At 48.4% G+C, this 17788-nt stretch overlaps 1 protein-coding gene across 1 annotated transcript; it reads left to right on the forward strand.

Annotated features, from left to right (window-relative positions):
- Window positions 1–575: 575 nt before the first annotated feature.
- DRD5 (dopamine receptor D5) lies at window positions 576–3430 on the forward strand. Its single transcript, XM_070791802.1, has one exon. It carries the CDS (start codon window positions 1441–1443, stop codon window positions 2863–2865), a length of 1425 nt encoding a protein of 474 aa, XP_070647903.1. The 5' UTR covers window positions 576–1440; the 3' UTR covers window positions 2866–3430.
- The last annotated feature ends 14358 nt before the right edge of the window (window positions 3431–17788 follow it).

Raw genomic sequence — 17788 nt, forward strand, 5'->3', positions numbered from 1 at the left:
GGCAGGTGGGTCAGGGTGGAGAGAGACTAGGGAAGGGATGAGAGAGTTCAGCCCCTGTTTCTAGCCTCAGTGCAGTATAGGTGTGTGGATCAGCGGGTCTCAGACGAGACTGGGCAGAACCCTGCTGCCTCCTCCATTTCTCTCTGCAGCTGCTTCCAGCTGAGCTTTACACCAGACCTGACAACTCACAACTGGAGCTGATCAACTGGGAGGGCGGTGAGATCCAGGCACACCGCCCACCCTCTCCAGTGTTTCCTCACCATTTGTTTTAAGAGTCTGGGCTTTGGGCCACTTATTCAAGTCTCAGGTTCCTCTTCTGTTAAAAATGAGACAGGAACCAATCCATCCCTCCAAAGGAAGGACTGAAAGTGCCCTGCAGGGGGAAACCCCAGACTGGCTGGAGGTCCCTCCCTCCTCCTTGCCTGCTGGGTTCATCCGAATTATTCCCCAAAGGGAAAGCCATGTAAGGATTGGGGGTGGGGGAGGGGAAAGGGCTTTCCCAAGAGGTCAGTCTTAGGATGGATGCTGGGGGAAGTTGAGAGGAGATGTTCCCTGGACAAACTGCCTCCTGGCTTCATTGAACCCTACACCACCAGATGGGGAAGGAATCGCACCCCTCCCCCCGCGCCCTCCACCCCTTCCATTTTGTGGATGAGGAAACCAAGGCCCAGGGAAGTTAAAGAAGACTTTATGGTCACACAGTGAGGAAAAGAGTCCTAAGTAGGGCTTCGGTCTATGAGAAATCCCAAGCCCTCCTCTTGAAACACTCTTTTCTGGTCTAGAAGCCAGTGATTCCAAACGTGGTCAGGGCCAGGGCACCAGGGCTGGGCTGGCACCTCTCCAGTTTCCTGGGGACGCGGGTCTGGGTCTTCCCAGGGCCAGGATTTGGTACTAGGGCGCTTCCCAAACCTGCGGGTTTGGTCGCCAGACTCCGGCGGGCGCAGCGTGCAGAGTAAGGGCGCCAAGGCATAGGTGGGGCGGGCGCGCCGGAGATTGGAGCGCCGAGGCGCTGGGGCGGGAGAGCGGGCCCCGGGAGCTGCGGGGGACGGAGCAGGCAGCGCTCGCCCGGCGCCCCCGCCCCCTCGGTGGCGGCTCGCTCTCTGCTTCTCCGGCTCCGAACCAGACACAGCCGCCGCCGCTGCCGCCACCGGCTGGTGCGCTGCCGGCGGCCGGGAACAGCCCCGCGAGCACCCGCCGCTTCCCGGCACCAGAGGGGCGCAACGCGGTCACCAAGCCGGTGGCACTCGAGGATGCTAGAGGGGTCCCGGCACGCTCCGGGGACCCCCCAGCGCAGCACACGGTGAGCGCCCCCCGGGGCTCGGTGATCCCTTAAGCTGCGGGTCCCGGGGTGCCACCCCCCGGGTACCTGATGGGGCCGCCCGGGGGGCGCAGGGTAGAAGCCGGGACCGCGCGCAGCCCGCCTTTGCAGCCGAACCCGATATGTTGCCCCCTGGGCGCAACGGCACCTCGCACCGGGCGCGGTCGGGGCAGCAGCAGCTGGCGCAGGGGGGCGCCGTGGGGGACTCGGAGGGGGCGACGCTGCTGGGGCCCGCGCAGGTGGTCACCGCCGGCCTCCTGACCCTGCTCATCGTCTGGACCCTGCTGGGCAACGTGCTGGTGTGCGCAGCCGTCGTGCGCAGCCGCCACCTGCGCGCCAAGATGACCACCAACGTGTTCATCGTATCCCTCGCGGTGTCCGACCTCTTCGTGGCGCTGCTGGTCATGCCCTGGAAGGCGGTGGCCGAGGTGGCGGGTTACTGGCCTTTTGGGGCCTTCTGCGACATCTGGGTGGCCTTCGACATCATGTGTTCCACCGCCTCCATCCTGAACCTATGCATCATCAGCGTGGACCGCTACTGGGCCATTTCCAGGCCCTTCTGCTACGAGCGCAAGATGACCCAGCGTGTGGCCTTGGTCATGGTTGGCCTGGCGTGGACCTTGTCCATCCTCATCTCCTTCATCCCAGTCCAGCTCCATTGGCACAGGGACAAGGTGGGCTCCAGGGATGGGCTGGACCCTCCATCCAACCTGGCCAACGGGACGCCTTGGGAGGAAGCCGGGGAGTCAGATAGGAGTGCAGAGAACTGCGACTCCAGCCTGAACCGCACTTACGCCATCTCGTCCTCACTCATCAGCTTCTACATCCCGGTGGCCATCATGATCGTGACCTACACGCGTATCTACCGCATCGCCCAGGTGCAGATCCGTAGGATCTCCTCACTGGAGAGGGCTGCGGAGCATGCGCAGAGCTGCCCCAGCCGCGAGGCCTGCGCGCCCGACTCGGGCCTGCGGGCATCCATCAAGAAGGAGACCAAGGTCCTCAAAACTCTATCGGTGATCATGGGGGTCTTTGTGTGCTGCTGGCTGCCCTTCTTCATCCTTAACTGCATGGTCCCCTTCTGCAGTGGACATCCCGAGAGCTTCTTCTGCGTCAGCGAGACCACCTTTGATGTCTTCGTCTGGTTTGGCTGGGCCAACTCCTCGCTCAACCCCATCATCTATGCCTTCAACGCTGACTTCCGCAAGGTATTCGCCCAACTGCTGGGGTGCAGTCACCTGTGCTCCCGCACCCAGGTGGAGACGGTGAACATCAGCAACGAGCTCATCTCCTACAACCAGGACACTGCCTTCCACCGGGAGATCGCAGCTGCCTACATCCATCGGATCCCCAACGCGGTGACCCCGGGGGACGCAGAGGTGGACAAGGAGGAGGAGGAGGAGGCAAGCCCTTTTGATCAAATGTCCCGGATCTCTCAGACGTCCCCGGAGGGTGACCCTGCTGGCCAGTCGGTCTGGGAGCTGGACTGTGAGGGGGGAATTTCACTGGGCAAAATCACACCTTTCACCCCAAATGGATTCCATTAAACTGCCTAAGCACCCTTCTTCGCGGATCAACATAACTGCACAGGCATTAACAAGCATGCAGAATACACACGGGATGCACACAAATACATTTCCACTGCTGCTAAGTTTATCGGGCCTTCAGTGTCGGTGTAGTAGTCCATGTGCTCAGAAACCTCAGCGGACTGATTTGTTGTGGAAATATTTGGAGAAAGCAGTTGGAAAAAGCTCCGTCAAATGTATCCTAGCCTAGCAGAGATGGACCCACGGTTCTGCTAGAGAAAATAAGATGGTAATTAGATCCCCCCCCAAAAAAAGTGGTACTTAGTCTGTAAAAAATATACTCTCCCCTCCCCTTATAAGTGAATAGATTGTTCATTGTGAACAAGTGACTTCTTTGTGTTTGGGTTCATTTTTAAGCAATAGGTTCAATGTGTGTGTAGCCTGATGGGAGTGCGTGTATGTCTTTCCTGTATCTTGCTTCCTGTGGCCTGTGTTTCTGTAGTTTCTGCTTTCCGTGTGTCTTTGCTCCAGCTGAGGAATTCTTCCTGATCTGTTCTGATGTCTAATAAACACAAATTATGTGTTCTATGGGGTGATTACTGTTGCTTTGCCAGATTGGTTTTCAGGATGGCTCCTGGAGAAGCTACAATAGCATCCTTAAAAGCAGGGAGGATTTTGGCTGGGTCTGGAAGCATGCATTTATCTTCTTTACTGACACTTTGGCTTTAAAGTTACACACTGGGGCAAGAGTTTCTGATATCTCCAACTTTTAAAAAATTAGATACACACATTTCAAGTCTATGCTGAAATCTGGCTCCATGCCACAGCATCAAATATGTACTTCTCAAACCTGATATCCCAATTTTTTTTTTTCTTAGTTGGAATCTTCTTTTCAAAACTACATAACATAAAACATTTCTCCTGATCCCTAGACAGATGCTATCGGTTCACTGAAAAGATCATATAGAATAATCGCTAGGTCTTTCTCAAACTCAAATCTATAGCGTTTTAAAGTTAGCTGGCTTTTGATCTACTGTGTTTTCTGAAGGAGTTTTGAAATGTTTGAGTTGATATGCTTTAAAAAACAAATCCAATTTTTAAATAGACATTTTCATTTGTGGACAATAGGAAGTGAGGGAATGCATTTTAATTAATGTAGGAGCCAGAGATAGTATTTGAGTGAACTTGAAATTGGGAAATCTGTCGAGGTGCTCACCAAAAAAGCCCAGTGAATTCTGGTTTTTCAGTTTTTCCTCTCTGCCACCTGCACTGTTTAGTTCCAGAGCCATCCCAGACCAGAGCGTATTATTACCCTTAGATCTAAATGTGAGCGTTGTTAATGGAAGCAAGTGAAATGTGAATATGTAATTTCATACAAGTCTCTATATTGAAGCAGGTTTTTCAAGGACAGTTCAATCAACTTTGGTCTCTTTAGGGATAATTTTATTGTCAGTCTCCTGAACAACCAGGTCTTGCTCACCGCAAAATGTGCAGTGCCTGGCACGCAATGCTTAATAGACAGTTGTTGAATGAATAACACACTCTCTCTGGAATGAGGAGACTGAAAGTGAATCCTATTTGATACATTACTTTTCATTTATGACTGAGTCAAATTGATATGGGAATCTGAGGTCTAGTGTTCCATTTGTTACCTCTCGTGAGCTGATTGCTAAGGGGACCATTAGGGAAATCAAGGACAGGGAAAAGCATCCTGCTTGGAGATTCAGGAGATAGCTGTGTGACCTGGAATGGGTCAACTAACCTCTCTGGGCCTAACGTTCTGTCTGCCTAGGTAAATTGAAAGACTTATACTAAGGCACAGTTTTCCAAATCATGTTCCATGCTGCAAAAATCAGTAGCTAAAGTCTAGGGTGAAATAAATTCAGCAAACCCAGGTCCAATATTTGTTTCCTACGGGGCTTCTTAGAGCTTTACCTGTCAATGACAGTGAATCCCTAGGCAGGAGAGAATTCTGCATTGTTTTCTAATATCTTTGGCCTTGTGAATCCTTGTTTGGTGCAATTCCTTCTTGCTCTCTTGCTGGAGGTCACAGTTGCAGGGAACACAGGTTGAGAAACTCTAATTGATCTGAAAATCTCAAAAACGCAGCTCTTCTAAAGGACCCGTTGTGACAAGAAAAAATTTTTAATTGCTGCCAAACATCTTTCTAGGCCCCAGTTCAAATAATTTCTATATTAGGAGATGCATTATGTGGGAACTTTGGGAATGCCTTCTGCAAAATACCACTCATTATTCATTATAATCATTTATACCTACTATGTGCTAGGTACTCTTCTAGAAATATAGTCACCAAGTAACTCCTCTGGTGTCAGGAAACATATTTCAGTGGGAGAGAGAGACAGCAGACAACACTTCTCCAGATGATACTACTACAAAAAATACTGTACTGTACCGCAGGGTTCTGCCATCCAGACTCTGAACTGTCACGTCAGGCAGTGATACTGAGAGATGTGAAATAAACCAGAATGAGTCGAGTGATGTGGCTGCTGTTTAGTTTAGGGCGGTCAAGAGGGAGGCATGAAGGGAGGATGGAGAAGGAAGGCTCAGGGTGACAATGAGGTCCAGGGGAGGAGTGCTCTGTGCTGGGGATGGGGGGTGTGTGGCCAGTCCTGAGGGGCACCATCAGGGGAGAGAAGCACACCCAGGTGGCTGCAGGGCTGGAGAGAGTTACGCTCACAGCAGCAGCAGGCACAATAGAGGCTCATTCTGTCCCCGGGCTGCACATGTGCAGATTCATTCAATCCTCGCAACCCCACAAGGGAGGCACTTTTGTTACCCCCATTTTACAGATGAGGAAATGAAGGCATTAGGAAGCTCAGGAACTAGCCCTGGGTCACACAGCTCATGAGTGGCCGAGTTGGACTGGAGAGCCTGGCTGTGGAGTCTTCCTGAACTGCCCTGCAGAGGTGAGAGGAGCTGCCAAAGCATCTCCTTCAGCACATGCACTGATGCCTGGATCAGGACACTCCTCGTTCATTTGTTCATTACCTGGTTTACGGATGCACCCCTATGAAACACTGTGGTGGTTTAGTTGCTAAGTCGAGTCTGCGTCTTGGAATCCCATGGACTATAGCTCGCCAGGCTCCTCTGTCTACGGTATTTTCCAGGCAGAAATACTGGAGTGGCTTGCCATTTCCTTCTCCAGGGGATCTTTCCGACCTAGGGATTGAACCTGGGTCTCCTGCGCTGCAGGCAGATTCTTTACTGACTGAACACTCCTATATCCACATGTAAAGCTGATTTTCTTTTTATTTCTAAAACTAATTTTCACCTTTTATTTTTTTTAATTAGAGGATAATTGTTTTACAGTGTGGTCTTGGTTTCTGCCATATAGCAACGTGAATCAGTTATAATCATATATATGTCCCTTCCCTCTGAAGCCTCCCTCCCCACTCCCATCCCAGCCCTCTAGGTGGTCATGGAGTGCCAGGCTGGGCCCCTGTGTTATATTGTACCCATACCCTGGGTGCTATTTTGTGTTTGGAGGGTAGGCAGCACTGGAAAAACGAGCCTGCATTTTGACCAAGTGCTTTCTTAATCCCTAGCTGATTCTCACACTAACCTTACATACTATTATCTTTCCATTTTACAGATGAGAACTCTGAGGCACAGAGAGCTTAAGTTGGTTGTCCAAGGTCATATGACTAGTCAGTGGTAGAGACAGGATTTTACTCAGGCCTGTGGTTCTCAGTGGGGACACTTTTCATCTCAGGGGACATGTGTCTGGAGCATGTTTTGGTTGTCACAATCGGGTGTGAGGTGCCATCTAATGGGTAGAGGCCAGAGATGCTGCTAAACCTATGTGTACAGGATGACCTCCCACAACAAATTATTCGGCCCTGAATGGCTCCTGAGTCCAGGTGCCAGATACCTGCCCAAAAGCCACACTGCCCAGGCTTTGAAGTACCACAACCCCACGTTCAACATTTAGCTCCCCTTGTCTGAATTTGGGCATGTCTTCTAGCTTCAGTTTCCGTCTAAGATATGGGTACCTTAACCCCAAAAGTCTGGGCAAGGATTAAATGAGTCTGTGTAACACTGAGGTTATTTTGGTGTCTTTCTTTTTTCTCTTCTTTTCTCTCTTTTAAAGAACTCTATGATTTGATACCTTTTAAGAAGACTTGGAGGTTCCTGGCTTGGGTAGAACTACATCATCCTGGAAGTCAACAGTCCCAAGAGCTGAGACTTGTCTTATCTTGTTCCCGAAAGGCTTGTTCTCCTTCTCAGCTTAGACCAATGTTGGGCCTGGAGTCCTGCGGTGGTGCCTGCTCCATTGTGTCTGACTCTTTGTGACCCCACAGGCTGTAGTCCGCCAGGTTCCTCTATCCTTTACCACTGGAAGCCATGGAGTAGTGGCCAGGCTCAGGTGATGTCCCTGAGTGAGTAACTAGGGGTTTACACAGAGAGTCTGAGGCTGTGTTGTCTGTGGAGGTGGCGGCCCTCACATCTGGGGCTTATCAAAGGCCTGCAGGGAAGTGTTATCATGGTGCAGCACACCTGGATGCCCTTTATAACTAGTGAAGCGCCTGCAGAGTGTTACCCTCCCAATCCTCCGGTGAGGTCCTTCCAGACTGCCCGGGAAAGAGGTGAGGCAGTTGACCTGGGGAGGTGTTCAGAGCCTCACCCTCAGTCACCCAGCCAGAGGCACCCACGCTGAATTTAAAGGTGGCCTTAATTCTGGCATCCTCTGCACCGCACTGCATGGAAGCAGCACGTGACAACAGGTGCATGGTGAGCACGTCCTTAAACTTTGCATCTTCACTCCCCTCAACCTGGGGCTTCTCCGTGGCTCAGTGGTAAAGAATCTGCCTGCCAGTGCAGGAGCCATAGGAGACACGGGCCCGATTCCTGGTGTTGGGAAGATCCCCTGGAGGAGGGCATGGCAACCCACTCCAGTAGTCTTGCCTGGAGAATTCCATGGACAGAGGAGCCTGGAGGGGTACAGTCCACGTGGGTTGCAAAGAGTCAGACACGACTGAAGCAACTTAGCCTTTCTGTGCTTATTTGCTAAAAACAAGGAATTTTCTTATCTAACCTACATGCCTTATCAGATTTCATTTCATGATAATGTTTTTTCATAATGAAACAAGCCAAGATCTGTGTAGCTGGTTCTCTGTGTGTGTCCCCAGTCGCTCAGTAGTGCCACCCCATGGACTGTAGCCCACCAGGCTCCTCCAACCATGGGATTTTCCAGGCAAGAACACTGGAGTGAGTTGCCATGCCCTCCTCCAGCGGATCTTCCTGACCCAGAGATCAAGCTTGGGTCTCCAGCATTGCAGGCAGATTCTTTACCTGATGAGCCATCGGGGAAGCCTGATACTGCTTCTGCTGCTGCTAAGTCGCGTCAGTCGTGTCCGACTCTGTGAGACCCCATAGACGGCAGCCCACCAGGCTCCCCTATCCCTGGGATTCTTTAGGCAAGAACATTGGAGTGGGTTGCCATTTCCTTCTCCAATGCATGAAAGTGAAAAGTGAAAGTGAAGTTGCTCAGTCGTGTCCGACTCTAGTGACACCATGGACTACAGCCTACCAGGCTCCTCCGCCCATGGGATTTTCCAGGCAAGAGTACTGGAGTGGAGTGCTATTGCCTTCTCTGGATACTGCTCCTAGTTTCTCTCAAAGGACAGAGCTGGGAAATAGATACAGGTATAAATATATATATATATATATATATATATATATACACACATACATATTCATGTGTACTTATGCACATTTCCATGAGGATTCATATATTTCTATACCTAGCTATGTACATATATTAAGTCCAATAGTTTCATTCCATTATTTGTGGATTTTACTATCATCACCCTGATTTCAAATCCTGACTTTCTAATGCCTTAGAAATAGACCTGGAAGTCTAAGATTGTTACTCACCAAGTTTTTTTTTATTATTAAATTGAGGATTTTATCTGGACTCGCCTTTATTAGCAGGGGTGTGTGATGTGGTGCAGGTGGAATGTGTAAAGCCACACACACAGGGAGAGTTAGAGAACCATCAGCTCTGTGATTGTGTTTATAGCACCTGAGAACACTGGGCAGGACCTCCGTGTCCAGGTCATAGCTCTGTGCTCCATTCCAGGGGTAGTGTGGGGAACAAGAGCTCAGGGCCACGATCTAGGAGAGGGATAGGATGGAACAGCACACCAGACTTGGCCATTCCTGGAACAGGAGGAACAGGACAAGATGTCGATCTTGATAAGGAGGCAGGGGAGATCTGAGAGGAGAGTGTTCTTGAGCTCATATGGAACCCCTGGAGCTCCAGGTCACTTTGGGGAAGGACTTAGAGGGAACACGCCTACCCCTTTTCACCAGTGGGCAGAGCCAGCAGACTTCTGCTTTGACACGGTTAAAGAGGTGCGGTTTTGGCGTTCCCAGTTTGGGGCCCGGGGGTGCATGTGTCCCATGTATAGCATGTTAACAAATTGCTGGGCCCAGGGGAAGCACTTAGAAGCATTGTTTTCTATTCTGAGACCATCTCTGGGGAGCCTGCACTCCACCGAGAGTGCCAGAGTGGTGACACTTAGCATTTGCTGGCCGCACACTCTGGGCCAGGTGCTCTATCTTCCTCTCTTCATGCAATATTCTTGTAAAATAAGTGCCATTATCATCATTTGGAAGACGAGGAAAAGAAAGCTCAGAGCTATTTAGTCATTTGTGTAAGTTCACACTAGTGAGTGTCAGAGGTGTGATGGGAAGAGAGGAAGCTCATGAAGAGAGTTCTCCATAGATGGAACCGTAGTCTTCCTCCTGGAGCCCTCCTTTTGGGCCTCACACACTCAGAAGAGGGTCACTCCTTCATGCATATTACTCCAGGGTCTTCTCTGAGCTGAACATCTTGGGTTCTGAAACCAATCCTCACCAGACGTGGTTGTCCCTCTCCTCTGCATGTTGGCCGCTCATCTATGCTCTTTCAATGCCCTTTAATGGCAGACAATTAAGCCTCAGTTGTCTATATCAGATTTGGTCTGTTAAGAACGAGAGGGTTCTAGCTTTCCACACCCCTGATAATTTCAAGAATTGGGAAAGCAGGTCTAATATTGCTTGTCAGAAACTGTAAATATGGCCCAGCTCACGTGTCAATTTCAGTTCCTTGGTAGTGGCTGCCGGAAGTCCTGTGATGAGAAAGATTGGAAGTCTTCATCCCACTCAATGGAAAAGAGGTGCCTGAGTGACTAAGGATGTCTGTCTGGGGCTTAGGAGATGGGGGACATGTGCTAAGTGTAAGCACTTGCCATCCCTCTTGAGGGACTTTCAAGAGTCTTCTCCAACATTCTGGTTCTACCAGTGGTTCTCAATCCTGTCTGCCCCATAGAATCACTTGAGGATTACGATATTAGTGTCTGACGCTCACTCCAAACCAGTTGAATCTGAATTTCTGAGGAATAGGGACTGTGATCTGGTATTATGAAAAAATTGACTGTGTTTGAATGTGTAGACACAATTAACAAACAGCACTGATTGGTATGATCCATTAGGCAGGTTTCAAATTTATCTGCCTTGATCCTGACTTGAATTCCTCGAGTTGTACTTTTACTACAATATTTGATTGGTTCTTATTAGCAGTGACTACTTCTGACAGTACTCTAGGTCTCTTATTCTCTTGCATCAGTCTTAGATTTTCTGCCACACACACACACACACACACAATCTCAATGGCTAGTCTTTGTGGAAGATAATCTGAATAGTTAAACCAACTCGAACCTCACTGCAGGTGTTGTTAGACCATTCTCATTGAAGGCGAACCCTAGGGGTCCTTTCACTGAAGGAAAATAATCCAGTGGGCCAAGAGGTAATATTTTGCCTCTAATTCTCAGACTCCTCACTGGTAAAATGGGATGAAGAAAAAGAGAAGTATTTAGTAAGTGCCTAATAAATATTTGCTGATGGACTGTAGCCCACCAGGCTCCTCTGTCCATGGGATTCTCCAGGCAAGAATACTGGAGTGGGTTGCCATTTCCTTCTCCAGGGGATCTTCCTGACCCAGGGATTGAACCCAGGTCTCCCACGTTGCAGGCAGATGCTTTAACCTCTGAGCCACCAGGGAAGCCTGATTAAATGAATTAGTGGAGCACAAAATGAGAATATTTGTTAAAAATCTTGAAAACAAGGAGAAAGACATCACCACGTATGCTTAGCCTCTTATACCAGAGACAGTGGATGTCTTTCGCTTCACAGGCCTATAGATTCTGGGGAATTCTATTCTAGGCGCTGTGTGTAAGGAATTAGTCCCAAGGAGCTTCCTGCAATCCCTGGGCCTGATTTGATGAGGTTCTGAAATTTGAGTGGATGCAAAGTGGGAGGAGGCTTTCAGGAATCTTGGGAAGGGAGCAGATGTATTTTTTCTTGTGGGAAGAATGTGAATCATTGAGGGAAGCTAGAGGACAGACAGGTAGCAGCTTCTCAGAAAGCCTCCAAGGATCCCCCAATCCTTGTATTTTATCCTGTGAAATCCCCTCCCCTTGAGTGTGGACTGAACCTAATGACTGGCTTCTAATGAACAGAGTCTGGAAAAAAAACTGATGGATGTCACCTCTGAGATTAGATGACAATAGATTGCCGCTTCCATCTCACTCGCTCGCTCTTGTTCTACTGGAAGCCAGCTGCAATATCATGAGCACCCTATAGGGAGGACCACGGCAAGAAACTGGTGGGGGCCACTGGCTAACAGCCAGCAGGGACCTGAGGCCGGCCAGCAGCCGCCTGACTGGGAAGTGGAGACTCCCTAAATTAAGCCCTCTCATGAGACTTCAGCCCTGGCTTACATCTCCATTGCAGCCTGTGAGGCTTGAACCAGAAGACCCAGCAAAGCACTGCCTGGGCTCTGCGCCCATGGAAACAATAAGGTAATGAATTCTTGTTGTTTGAAGCTGCTGAGTTTTGAGTTAATGTTTAGACCCTGATGCCGGGAGGGATTGGGGGCAGGAGTAGAAGGGGACGACAGAGGATGAGATGGCTGGATGGCATCACTCAATGGACATGAGTTTGAGTGAACTCTGGGAGTTGGTGATGGACAGGGGGGCCTGGTATGCTGTGGTTCATGGGATCGCAGAGTTGGACACAACTGAGCGAATGAACTGAACTGAGATAACTCAAGAAGAAGAACAGGGAGGGAATAGCATCTGCCAAGCCCTTTACTATCCTCAGTTGTTCAGTTCAGTTGCTCAGTCATGTCCAGCCCTTTGCGACCCCATGGACTGCAGCACGCCAGGCCTCCCTGTCTATCACCAACTGCCGGAGTTTACTCAACCTCATGTTCATTGAGTTGGTGATGCCATCCAGCCATCTCATCCTCTGTTGTCCCCTTCTCCTCCCACCCTCAATCTTTCCCAGCATCAGGGTCTTTTCCAATAAGTCAGCTCTTCGCATCAGGTGGCCAAAGTACTGGAGTTTCAGCTTCAGCATCAGTCCTTCCAATGAATATTCAGGACTGATTTCCTTTAGGATAGACTGGTTGGATCTCCTTGCAGTCCAAGGGACTCTCAAGAGTCTTCTCCAACACCATAGTTCAAAAGCATCAGTTCTTCGGCGCTCAGCTTCCTTTATGGTCCAGCTCTCATATCCACACCCAGCCACTGGAAAAACCATAGCTTGACTGGACGTTTGTCTGGTCACTATCCTCAGGTATCATCGACCTTTTCTCATTTCTTCCTTGTGTCAACCTGGATGCAGAAGATGCTGGGCAAATGCTGGAGGTAGGATGTGAAGTCAGATCCTTTTGATTCTAAAACCTGTGCTCATTTCTCAAGTCCAGGATGCTACCGCGGACACATTTTCCCTGTTTCTAAAGTCAGCGGTATCAATAGAATGACTAATGCTGGTGCTGAACGGTGTGCATACAATGAGCCGTTACTAGTGTCTGTACACTCAGCTACCTGCTGTTGCTGACCCTCTGAGTGTCTCCCATTGAACACACACCAGGACACTTAGGCACACACATCTCACATGCACGCTCAGGCCCCTGTTATACACATGTGCCCAAGCTACATTTATAAGCATGTTAGCTCACGTATGTACACATAGGCGTGAACTGGCATGCACATGTGCCCTCACATCCACCATCTCCACCTTCATCTTCTAAGACTTTACGATAGTCCTTTCCTAAATAAACATTCAACATGGTTTTCATGCCTGAGCAGAAAAGGCCACTGCCATTTTTTTCTTTAGCAATATCCCACATACTTTAAGCAAATCTGAAATCTGACTGGAGACTTCGGAAATCATTTTGTCCACCCCCTTCACCATGCACGTGCAGAAACTGAGGCTCAGAGAACTTGAGGGACTTGTCTAAGAAGCCCAGCAAGGTTGTAGCAACTAGAGTCCAGGTCTTCTGACCTCAGATCACTGTTCTTTCCCTGGCAATATGCACCTGTCCCAGAGGCTGGGGGTTGGGGGAGATGGGGGGGTTGATGGGTGGGGGGATGGGGAATGGGGGAGATGGCAAGGTTGGTGGGGGTGTGGATGGCACTCCTTGACCTTGGAAATCCATTTCCAAAGGAGATTATATGTGCAAAATTGTTCAGAGTCAATTGTTCTTTGTGTGTAAGAGAAGTTGACGTTTATTCTTTCCCTACAATATCTCCTGTTAAGAAGGAACATTGTTCACCTGTTTGTGGATTAAAAACAGATGCCCAGGGATTTTTTAGGACCTGATTAATTCTGAGCAAAAGAAGTGTGGAGAGTGATCATTTACAAATGACAAATGTTAGCACTTAGGGGGACAAACCAGCATTTCAAAGGCCAGTTTTTTGTTTGTTTTTGGTATTTCATGAAAGAGAGCAGGCCTTTCTGTGCAAAGTGTCAGGAAGCTGTTTTCAAGGAGCTCAGTGGGGAAAGAGGATTTTAAAAATGAATTGAAAACAAATTCAAAGGCACTGGACCTTCATTATAAGTTCCTCCTGTTGGGTGAGAAATAAAGAATTTAAACAACTTTTCATCCCCTTTCTTCCTCCCTTAATTTGGTAAAATTATTTGGATATCAGGCAACAAAGAATGAGCATCAGACCTGGAAGCGAGAGATTTGGGTTCAAGTCCCAATTGTGTCATTTTAAGTAAATGATGCCTCTTCTCTGAATTGGATCTCCTCAGCTCTGATAATGAAAATCTTCATGTTTATATCACAGGCTCATTATTAATGTACAAAATGCCCATTTGCTAGAATGTCCTTCATACCAGATGCCCTGTTAGAACTTGGGCAGGGTGATTTCATTGACCCTTCACAGCAGCCCTTTGAGTAGGTCTGGGCATTCCTCTTGTGAACTTCCCAGGTGGTGCTAGTGGTCAAGAACCTGCCTGCCAATGCGGGAGGTATGAGAGACGCAGGTTCAATCCCTGGGTCAGGAAGATTCCCTGGAGGAGGGCATGGCAACCCACTCCAGTATTCTTGCCTGACAATCCCATGGACAGAGGAGCATGGAGGGCTCCAGTCCATAGGGTTGCAAAGAGTTGAACATGACTGTTGTGACTTAACACACACGCACGGGCATTCCTCTTGTGTAGGAAAAGATGCTGAGGTTCAGAGAGGTCACGCTCCTTGCCCCAGGTCACACAGCTAAGAAGTGATAAGTTAGGGATTCCAATGCATTGCTGTCTGACTTGCTGCTGTCACACATGGTAAGAATGTGATGATAACAAATCGCAAAACAAAACAAAACCCACAAGCTCTAAAGACATAGTGATTGCCCATTTTGTCCATCCTCATCCCTGTGCTAGGAACCCAGAATTTAAAATGGATTAACATTATGTGCTCTGCTTCCATGCACCTGATATCCTGCTCTGTGGAGCCCTCAGAGGCTGGGGAGGAAGAGGAGTCTGGTGGTTTTGGGGAGGAGGGATGATGCTTTTGAATTTAGCTTTGGATTTGTGTTTAAGGTGCCTATGGGCATCCATGTGGGTGGATGAGATTTGGACCAGGGTAGAGGTTTGGGTCTGGGATCACTTCCGCCAGATATAATAGCCAACATGGATGACTGCTTAATTTGTGCCCAAGGATTTCTAGCAGAGCAAAGAGTCAGACACAACTGAGCAACTGAACAACAACAGCAACTCTCTCGGGCCGGTGTCCTGTGCTTTCTCATCCTGAGTCCCCCAGGGTGCACTGTTGAGGAGGCTGTAATGCGAGGGCCTGATGGTGCAACATCCTTTGTTTTCTGCTATGGCAACAACATTTTTTCACTGATGGATCCCGGTGTTTTCTCGAGCAGCCCCTTGTCAACAGCCCCTTGAGGTTGTTAAGGATGTTTTTCTGACCTTCACAAGATCATGTGTAGCTGTTCCCAGACCATTCCCAACTCCCACAGCCATCCTTTCTCCAATGAACTTGACCTGTGTTTCTGATGAACCTAAGGGGTTCACTTGAAGGCAGGAAGTGAACAGGAGTCCCGGTCTCAGTGGAATGTGTGCCACGTTGGAGGTGAGGGCTCCATCCTGAGGTGGAACTCAGTCCCCAGTGACATCTGCCCCCTCTGTTCTCAGCGTGCTTGAATCCTCTGACAGGGGATCAGTGATTTCATTCCACATGTGGAAGCAGATCTCTAGGAAAAGGGCACACGGCCTCCAGCCCACACAGTGGTGCACGACTGATCAACACCAGCACATTCATCCACCTGCTCATTCTTTCTTTTTTTTAATAACAAAGGACTGTGGTTTTTAATTTGATTTATGTATTTTTGACTGTGCTGGGTCCTTGTTGCTCTGTGTGGGCTTTCTCTGGTTGCAGTGCATGGGCTTCTCATTGCGGTGGCTTCTCTTATGCCAGAGAAGGCACATGGGCCTTCAGTAGTTGAGGCTCACAGGATCAAAAGCACAGGCTCAATGGTTATGGCTCATGGGTTTAGTTGTTCTGCAGCATGTGGGATCTTCCCAGATTAGGGATCAAACCCATGTCCCCTGCGTTGGTAGGCAGATTCTTACCCACTGTGTCACCAGGGAAGTCCAACCCTGCTCATTCTTCTGGATTTTTTTTTTTTTTACCAGCTCCTATGTGCTGGGGTTCTGAACTGGGCCCTGGGTTGCAGAGGCAGCAGGATAGAGACTGTGGGCCCAGGGGAAGGAGGATTGACTGATTCCAGGAACTGTAACAGGGTTGAAAGGCCTTGGTGCCTCAAGAGAGGCAAGAACATGTAGAGAGGGAATTCAAAGAGGATGTGTACGCATGCTAAGTTGCTTATATATGCTAAGTTGTAAAGCATAAAATTATGCTTATATGTATTAAGTTGCTGCTGCTGCTGCTGCTAAGTCACTTCAGTCATGTCCGACTCTGTGTGACTCCATAGATGGCAGCCCACCAGGCTCCCTCATCCCTGGGATTCTCCAGGCAAGAACACTGGAGTGGGTTGCCATTTCCTTATCCAATGCATGAATGAAAAGTGAAAGTGAAGTCGCTCAGTCATGTCCGACTCTTCGAGACCCCATGGACTGCAGCCTTCCAGGCTCCTCTGGCCATGGGATTCTCCAGGCAAGAGTACTGGAGTAGGGTGCCATTGCCTTTTCCATTAAGTTGCTAATTATGCTTAAGTCATGTTTTTGTGACCCTATGGACTGTAGCCCACCAGGCTCCTCTGTCCATGGGATTCTCCAGGCAAGAATACTGGAGCGGGCTGCCATGCCCTTCTCCAGGGGATTTTCTCCACCCAGGGATTGAACCTGAGTCTCTTTCTTATCTGAAGGGAATATTAGGAAACGTTCTATAGTTAAGAGAGCATTAAAATGGATCCTTAAAAGGTTTGTAACATGAGAACAGATGAAAAGGGATGGGAGAAAGCAATACAGGAAGAAGGATCAGGATGAGCAAACAAATGAAGGTGAACAGATGTCTCATCCCTCCCAACTGAAACTGAAGATGTTTTGGCTCTGAAAACAAACATTTTAACCATAAGTATATCAACACTGACAAATCTTCCCCAAGCAAGTGTTTTCCAGTATAAAATGCACTGAACAAATTAAATGCATTGATCCCTTTTCTCTTTGGTGCAATTAAGTGATTTACAATATCACTTTCCATTTTCTTTTTTCAAATCTTACTAAATTTATTTTGATTGAATCAATTACTTTCTTGGAAAACCTCACAGTGACATTTTGATTCATCAGTTTCTTTTCTCCCCACATCAAATTTCATGCATATCTTCTGCCATTGTGTCTTCTGTTTGCGGGGGAAGGGAGTTACTTTAGGCAAGTTATCATTTAATTTTGCCACTGCCAGGTTGATTTTTTTATTGATGATTTACATCAGCAATATTCATTGTGAATTAGATTAAAAACTAATAATTTGGATTTATCATTTAGCTGACCCATGAGAAATTTGTGAGCAAATCTTCTCAGTTGTCCTAGGACTGGTGTTTTGTCTTGGACTGACAAATTATCCCACTAATTTGATTTTTTTAGATACTGCCCATTAGGTTGAATATTGTAGCTCATTGTTTATACTGTAGAGCAGAGAGAAAGAATAGGGTCAAGATGGCCGGGTAAAAGGATGTGAGTCCTTATTTCAGCCCAAGAGACTGCAAAGAGCAAAGCACAGTGCTTTGTACAGGGATCCGTGATCCTTGATGACACTCGTCACCAGTGGGCAGGTGGATGCTTGGGTCTTAATAGCACGCCTGAACCAAACACTCCAGGGTTTCTTGTTGTAGCTTCACGAATTAGTTTAGGTCATTGCTAAGAGCCCTTATATTGCAGGCAGTTGGTGTAATATAGTGGCTAGATGTAGGAGAAGAGTAGGGTTGGAATTTTGGCTCAGTGCTCACTACCTGTGTTACCCTGGGCAAGTGTCTTTGCTCTCTGAGCATTTGCTTCTAGGTCTGAAAAATAGCAATGATACCTATCTCATGGGATGCTGAGCACAGCTCTTGGCACCAGGTACATGTCCCATAGTTTGGGGTCTTGTTTTCAGGAATTAGTGAACTAACTTCAGAGCACTTACACG

Source organism: Bos indicus, chromosome 6 (assembly GCF_029378745.1).
Source record: "Bos indicus isolate NIAB-ARS_2022 breed Sahiwal x Tharparkar chromosome 6, NIAB-ARS_B.indTharparkar_mat_pri_1.0, whole genome shotgun sequence".
Classification (NCBI taxonomy): Eukaryota; Metazoa; Chordata; class Mammalia; order Artiodactyla; family Bovidae; genus Bos; species Bos indicus.

Bases quoted from the DNA above. Each gene is read 5' to 3' on its own strand.
- DRD5 (XM_070791802.1), top strand. From the start codon at position 1,441: ATGTTGCCCCCTGGGCGCAACGGCACCTCGCACCGGGCGCGGTCGGGG.